Source organism: Pseudocercospora fijiensis, assembly GCF_000340215.1.
Source record: "Pseudocercospora fijiensis CIRAD86 unplaced genomic scaffold MYCFIscaffold_9, whole genome shotgun sequence".
In the NCBI taxonomy this organism is placed as follows: Eukaryota; Fungi; Ascomycota; class Dothideomycetes; order Mycosphaerellales; family Mycosphaerellaceae; genus Pseudocercospora; species Pseudocercospora fijiensis.
The window spans coordinates 1,441,596-1,449,070 of NW_006921540.1; the positions used below are offsets into that span (position 1 = coordinate 1,441,596).

A 7,475-nucleotide genomic window follows, 5' to 3' on the forward strand; every position below is an offset into this window, starting at 1 on the left:
AATGGAATCCTGGATGATCTGGTCGATTTCAGGAATGCTGCAGGACCTGCAGGACCTATGGAAGATCTACTGTCAACGGTGAGAGGACCGTTTTGTTGCGTGTATTTGTGAAGGGGTGTCAAAATCGACCGATGAATGTTTCGGACTTCATGCTTCCTAGATCTGACAGATACTTGTAATGACTATTGCAAACAATCATCCATTCTTTCGTCCTGGCACATCTGGCTGTGTTCGGCAGTCAGCGCCTAACGGGATCCACAAACAGCCCGGATGGACATATTGTACATGCCTTGAAATACTTCTGTTTCGTCTTGTTTCCTAACCTGTCTCGTGTCCATTGCGCCTTGTCCCGAGATCGAAACTCGGCCGACATGGCCGTTCTTTCTGCGCTGATCAGAGTGCGTATCTGCGAATCAGACAAGCCAATGACACCCATCTGGTCTCGCTGGGCGAGTGCTCGAAATGAACTGCTGGGCACCTGGCGATCTGCCTGTTCAAGATGAGCAGACCTAGCAAGTTCTTGTGTCGTAAATGGATCCATTACATCTGAGCTGTGGCCCGTCGTCTCCGCTTCCTGAGTATTGTCTTTCCGCTCGTATTCCTTGACTCTGCGCCGACTACTGTTTTCTAGAAGGCTTCGTCGACCAGGCCGAATCCTATTTTGTTTCGCATGCTTGCTGAAGACCATAGCGCCAGACTGTAAGCGAAGCTCTTGATCAGATAATCTTTGGGATGTGCCCAGGTTCTCGTCATCTCCAGAATTCCAGAAGTCCAAGAAATCCGAGTCGGGCGACAGGTTCAGCATGCAGTGTCCTTTGGTAAGCATATGCCTTCTCACAGCTTCGGCAGAATGCTTCTCCTGACCGCAGTAGAGGCATGCATGGAAATGACAGATGACCAAGGCCAAATATGCTAGGAAAGTTCCCAGATCAGTTTCGAGATGTTGCAAGTGCGGGATGGTAAATGCATGGCAGGCAGACATGTGGTCCAGATTGTCTTTCATTGAGCTCGAGGCTGTCAAGCAGAAAAGGCAGTCAGTGGTCGCTGCCATCTCGTCTTGCTCAAGATCGCCTTCATTGCTGCTATCCTCATGTTCGTGATCAGACGGCGTGCATTCCGGAGCAGTTGAATGCACCTCCGCGGGCTGCACGACGCTGTCGTATACTCGCGAAGAGATGGGAGGAAGCTCTGCGACTTTGCGCTTGAGGTTGTAGACGTGCCAGTCTGCGCGCATGTGCTCTCGTCTGTCGTGCTGACGTGGAAAGCTGATGCCGCACGTGCTGCACAGAAATTGCGCGGCAGCAGTTGTTGTGCTTGCAGATGTAGTGTTGAGCATTGCCTAGACTCTACTCTGTTAGGGCGAGTGACTTGACTTCCTTGCACCAGGGTAACTCCGATCGTCGCCGACGAGTGCATGTATATGTCTACAAACCTCAGGCGTCGACTCATCGTGCCTCATTGTGGCAGGGAGGTATATCAAGTGACTCATCCTGAGCCAGCAAGGACAATGTATCCAGCGCTCAACCGTGCTCTTCAGCTATGCCCATGCCTGCCTGTACACACTCATCGTAAATTCCATTTCTGTGCATTTTCGCTTTTGCTGGCCGACGGCCGACAGCCGACGTTCAAGCAGGCAGACTGGCTCAAGATGGACGGAGAGAAGTTAAGGTAATGTGGCAGCACGAAAGCGCCTCCTCGGCAGCTTCCGCACAAGGTCTCGCTTGCTTGCTTGCTACCTTTATGCGCCCACCCTCGCAACTCCACCCAAGAATCCTCCATCGACGCCTGTTTTACACAACCCAGCGCGTCGGACCAGTGCACTGGACAGAGATCATGGCATTGTCCGCGCCTCCTGGACAAGCTTCATGAATGAATATGTGCAAGACTCCTTACGCCGTCGCTCCCAATTTACAAGTGCCACAACACCCTAAAATGACAGTGAAGTTTGCTCATTCCTCTAAGACGATGCTTCGCTCGCGAGTCTGCGCGTCAACGATCTTCTCCCCTTCCTGCCGAACCACGCAATCTTCGCAACCATCAACACCGCAAACTCGAACCCTCGAAAACGGCTTCTCGATTTCCATGATATTTGGGGCTCGCATTGTCAATCACTCGCTGTTCCCCCGTTTAATATGTCTGCAAAAATTCCACGCAGTGCGTCCGTCCTGACAGGATCTTATCTCCGCGGCATGATGCCTGGTGGAAAACCCTCGTATCCTCTCTGATCGCCAGGTCCTCTCATTTGCTGTGCAGCTGCGAAGCCAGGCGGTGGCTGTTGGAAAAATCCAGGAGGCCCGTTTGTAGGCGATGTCATGCCGCCGAAACCCGGCGGCGGTCCATCTCTCTGTCCCTGACTGAAAGCATTGAGATTGTGGAAGCCGGGTGGATGGCGTGGCATCTGCTGAAAGCCAGGAGGCGGTCCGCCGCTGCTAATTGGTGAGGTGAGTTGGTGTGGAAAGTCGCCTGCCGCTTGCTGGAACTGAGCCTGGTGAGACTGACTTCCAGGAATCTGCATCTGTGGGAGGGTTGGGTGACCGCTCATGCGACGAGGCGGCTGTTGCTGGTGTTGTTGTAGATGTTGATGTGCCTGTTGTAGCATGGACTCAGAATGCATGCGCTGGAGCTGGGCATGCTGCTGTGCTTGTCTCTGCTGCTGCTGCTGTTGCTGTTGGATGAATAGATCTTCGTTGAAAAACCCAGGGGGAGCACGCTTCTGCATGGGACGACGGGTATCTTGCATGGCTCGCTCGTGCATATTCGTCATCTCCGGCACATTTGCTTGCCGTGGGGGGTCCTGTGGGTAGTTCCTCATGAGTTGCTCCTCGAAAAGACCGGGCGCTTGAGTTGGCACTCTTGGCTTAGGTTGATGAGGCTCACTCGGGAGATTCTGATGCTGATGCTCAAGGAGGCGCTGCAATTGCAAGGCGTCCGTGCCGGCATTTGGTTGGGCCTGGCCCGATTGGGGCTGTGAGCTAGCGCCACCCTTGTTCCTAAGGAGGTTGAGCAATTGTTGACTCTCCATACTCGTGCCGTGCTGCCTTCTCTGATGCTGTGCAAGAACGTTCTGTACCATGATGTCAGGAGATGGTGCGCCGCGAGAAGGCGGATCGAAGATGTGTGCCGCATCAACACGTCCAGATCCAGGGCGTGGCTGTTGTTCACGCAGAGCATTGAATGGTATGCCGCTGTGGTCTGGCGACCTCTGCAGGTCATGCACTTGACTGCGCGAAGCGGGAAGCTCAACTGGCAGTCGTTCTGGCAAACGTGAGCCGAACAGCTGGTGCTGCAATGGCTCTTCACTCGGACCTCTGTTTGAGCCATCGAACATGCTGTCAGGACCAATCGAGCCACCGCTTTGCTGTGGTGATTGCATACGATCTGGGCTCTTCTGGGCAAACACGTTTGCAAATCTGCTCTTGGATTTGCCGATTGTGCCATTCGAAGTCATGGACTTCAGCAGTGGTGGCGGCGATGACGGCTCTGGATCAGCTGCTGGAGACGGCTGTGGAGCTTGGGTGAGCTTGCTCTGGTTGAGCATCTGCAACATCTTATTGAATCCTTCATGGTCCTCGGCGGTGGTCGTCACAGTTCCATTGGTAGGTTCTGGTTTGGGCTTTTCGATTGGCGCAGGCGAGGGTTCTGGCTCGACTGGTTTGAACATGGATGCGAATCGACTCGTCTTCCCAGACTTGCCAGGTGGATGTTTAGGCGCAACGGTGCCAGTCGATGGTGCACTCGAGCCGGGCGTCGTTGTCGATGCTCCACTTCCCCATGCGGCGAAGATGCTGTTGTCAATTTCGAGCTTGAGTGGAACGGCCTGCGATTTCGGCTCAGGTGCAGGCGGCGGTGGCGTTTCTTCCACATGAGGCTCGGGCTCGGCGTCGGTCTGTTGCAATGCGTCAGTATGGATCAGATGACGAGGCCGAGTGACATACCTTTCCCTTCTTCATGCTCTCCTTCCACTTCTGGAACTCATCTGCATTTCTAGCCACGCCGAAATCCAGCTCTTGGTCCTGCTTGACTAGCGGATCATCCTGGCTGAACCACTCGGGCTCTTTCTCGTTGTGCTCTTCACGTTGCCGCCGCGCTGCCTCCCGGTCGCGCCAGCCACCTGCGGGTCGCTCTCTGTCGCCATTCTGGCGTCTGTCGTCCCTCGTCCAGCGCGGGTCATGTCTTTCACCGTATCCGTTTCGCCGCTCGTTGTCATGATCCTTGCCGTGTCTGCCAAAGCCGCGCTCTTCGCCGTCATCACCGCGCTCTTTCCTGAGGGACCAACTCCCACGGATGTCATTCCCATCCTTCTCATTCATGCTTCGACGGTTGAGCTGGCGATCAGAAAAGAAGCGACTGCGCGCAGACTCCGGCTCATCGCCGGCGCTTGTGTCTCCCGCAGTCGTTTTGTCATGCGCGTCTGCAAGCTTGGAGAGGTGGCGGCTGGAGGGAAACATGGTTCGCGGAGGGCCAAGTGCGATGTCGTCTTGGCCAAATGTTAGCTCATGGCCTGCAATGCGGCGCTAATGTACTCACCGCCATTCTGGCCGCGCTGTGTCTCCTTCCTGACGCCCAATGTCGGTCGTCCCGTGCTGAAGCTACCCATAGGACTGCTGTCACCGCCTGGTCCACCCGCCAAGACCTGGCGCTGTTGTCTGGCGGCATTGCGTGTGGTGGTATCGGCAAGTTGCTGTCGATTTTGCTGATTGCTCTGAGCAGTCTCACTGTGCGGGATCCTTAGCTTTTCCCTCACGCCGTCCTGCTCCATGTACACATACTCTATCCATTGCTCGATCGCAGGGAGATTCTCCGGCTTCGCAACGAGCGGACTGTGCTGCAGCGCTTTCAGCTGCTCAATTGTGTACGACCGGACTGCCATCACCGCGACGGCGCCTGCGGCCGGGCGTGTCGCTCAGGCGTAGGCGTGTGCGCTTGTTCGCGAAAATGCCGCTCTTCAGCTCAAGACGTTGTGTGCGCAATAATGTGCAGTACGTGCGTATGATACAACCACCGCCGGCTCTGGCGCTCACAAGGGCGAAGAGGGGCGATGCGCACCGCCGCAAAGGGCTCGGGTGGTGGATGGTGCTCGGTGCTCAATCGTATCACTGACACAGGCTGCGGCGGAGCTGTGTTGAACTGATGATGCGGAGGGTGCGTGGTGTGAGAGCGTATGAATGCGCTCAATCGATTATGCTCAACCAAATGACAATAATGTCTGGCAAGCGGTTGACTGTGGCTGCGATGTCGGGTCAATGGGGTGGAGAATGAAAGATGCAAGTTTTGTCAACAGCAGTAGGTAGAATTGGCGGAGCTGCTCGTGGTGTGAAGTGTATACCCAGGTGCATGTGTACCTATCCGGGGTTTCGTCAGTCACACTTCACCCCTCGCCTAGCTTGGGGATTTCAACTATTCGTAAAATCGCACTTTTTTGGTGGGCTACACGTAAAACTCGATGCCATAGTAAGTTCCAGTTCTATTTAGATATCTATATAAACAGCGAGTCTAAATATTATATTAATAGCCTTATCTAAGTATATAGTAGCTATAGACTTTACTATTACTTCTTCGTATAGGCGCTCTTTATATACGCGTCTAAACGAGTATAACCGGCGCCTACTAGGAGATTATATAGGAATTAGCGCTAGCAAAGTATATAGTTATATCTATAGTTATAATATACTTAGATAATCTCGTAACTTTAATAATTAGACTCGTAGTCTACGACTTTATATACCTAGATAAGCTAGATATTCCTATATAACTAGAAGATACGACTATATTAAGTTTTATATATAGCCTACCGAAAAAGTATAATTTTATATATAGTTAAAATCCCTATAATCGTAGAGTAAACTTAGTAAAGTTATTATAAGTAAGTAACGCGTATATAGAAGCTAGTTATAAGACTTAATAGGCTCGATAAAAAGAGAAAACTATCTACTAGAATACTACTTATTTTATATAATACGCTAGGTACTAAGTAGTAGGTTATAATCGTATAGGTCGAATACCTAAGGGGCTAAGGCTAGTATCTTCTACCTAGAGTATAGTCCCCTATATTATCACTATCCTCTCTCTTCTTTTAGATAGAATTAGGAAATCTTCTATAGTTTCCTTTCTTTATCTTAGTCTTTAAAGCTAATATAGACTTAAGCTTTTAGAAGTAACGCGAAGGTAGATACTATTGATTCTATCGGGGTTTCTATATATTACTAGTAGGCTTACTTTTCTCTAGATACTAGTTCCCTACCGCTTCGCCGTTACTATCTAAGTAGCGCGCTTTTACTCTAAAACCGCTTTCTCTACCGCGCCGTTCCTACTAGTTCTTAGCCTTTACTTAGGCTCGTATCTACTATTAATCTTTAAGTTTACTTTAGTCTTAGATCCCTATAGTATTAGTATTTTATCCTTTTTTAGCTTCTTTTTCTTTTCTATATATATCCCTACTACTACTACTACTACTACTACTACTACTACTACTACTACTACTACTACTACTACTACTACTACTACTACTACTACTACTACTACTACTACTACTACTACTACTACTACTACTACTACTACTACTACTACTACTACTACTACTACTACTACTACTACTACTACTAGCGCTAGCTAATCCGACTACCGATAGCCTTAAGCTTAGCTTTACTAGCCTCTGTTTTTTAGAGGAAGTACTTATTCTTACCCTCCTTAGGTATATTATCTTCCTTATCTACTACGCAATTCTTAGCTATAATAGTATTAGCTAGTAACTAGCCCTATACCTATAGGCTAGGCATTAAGCCTATAAAAGAGGCCTCCTTCTATAGTATAGACAGATTTTTAACCTCGTATAGTATATAATTTATATTACACTCCTATAGTGCCTATATTATAGGGCTCTAGTTACTAGCCTAAGCGATATATTTGTTATCCTATCTTGCTAAACATAGCTGCCTATATTATTATAGGTTATATTACCCTTAGTAACCTATACTATTACTACTACTACTAGTAGTAGTAGTAGTAGTAGTAGTAGTATTAGTTTCCGTCCTTTATTAGAGCCGAAGGTAGGGCTATCTCTTTATATCTAATAGGTATAGATATATTAAAGGTAGTCTTAGGGTACGAATAGCTGTAACCGAAGCGAGAGTACGATAAGAGCCTACGATATAGACGATATAGAAGTATCTTAAAGGGGCTATTATAACAAGTAAAGAACCTCTTAATAAGGGCATCTCTTTAACCCCGAAGAGCTATATACCCTTAGGGCTATTATAGCTTAGGGCCTAGTCTACGACTATAGCTAGTTTCTAAGGACTCGGCTCTAGGTTAAAGACCTATTTAGTACCGCTTACTCGAGATAAGCTATTACCTACCGGCCCGGTTATAAGATAGTAACGCGGACTAGTAGCCTAAAGGGGAGATAGACTAATTACCTATTAACCTTACTAGGTCCTACTAAGACTATCGATAGATAGCAATTTCTAGATAGTAGG

General features: G+C 49.3%; 2 protein-coding genes across 2 annotated transcripts; both read right to left on the reverse strand.

Annotated features, from left to right (window-relative positions):
* Positions 1-289: 289 nt before the first annotated feature.
* MYCFIDRAFT_120848 (uncharacterized protein) lies at positions 290-1,294 on the reverse strand (the record flags this gene model as incomplete). Its single annotated transcript, XM_007932645.1, has 2 exons — positions 290-490; positions 608-1,294. Coding segments are annotated over 2 exons (888 nt in total), but the record flags the coding sequence as incomplete, so codon positions are not given.
* A 552-nt stretch (positions 1,295-1,846) lies between these two features.
* Positions 1,847-2,539, reverse strand: MYCFIDRAFT_205058 (uncharacterized protein). Its single transcript, XM_007932646.1, has one exon. It carries the CDS (start codon positions 2,513-2,515, stop codon positions 2,177-2,179), a length of 339 nt encoding a protein of 112 aa, XP_007930837.1. The 5' UTR covers positions 2,516-2,539; the 3' UTR covers positions 1,847-2,176.
* Between the last annotated feature and the right edge of the window lie 4,936 nt (positions 2,540-7,475).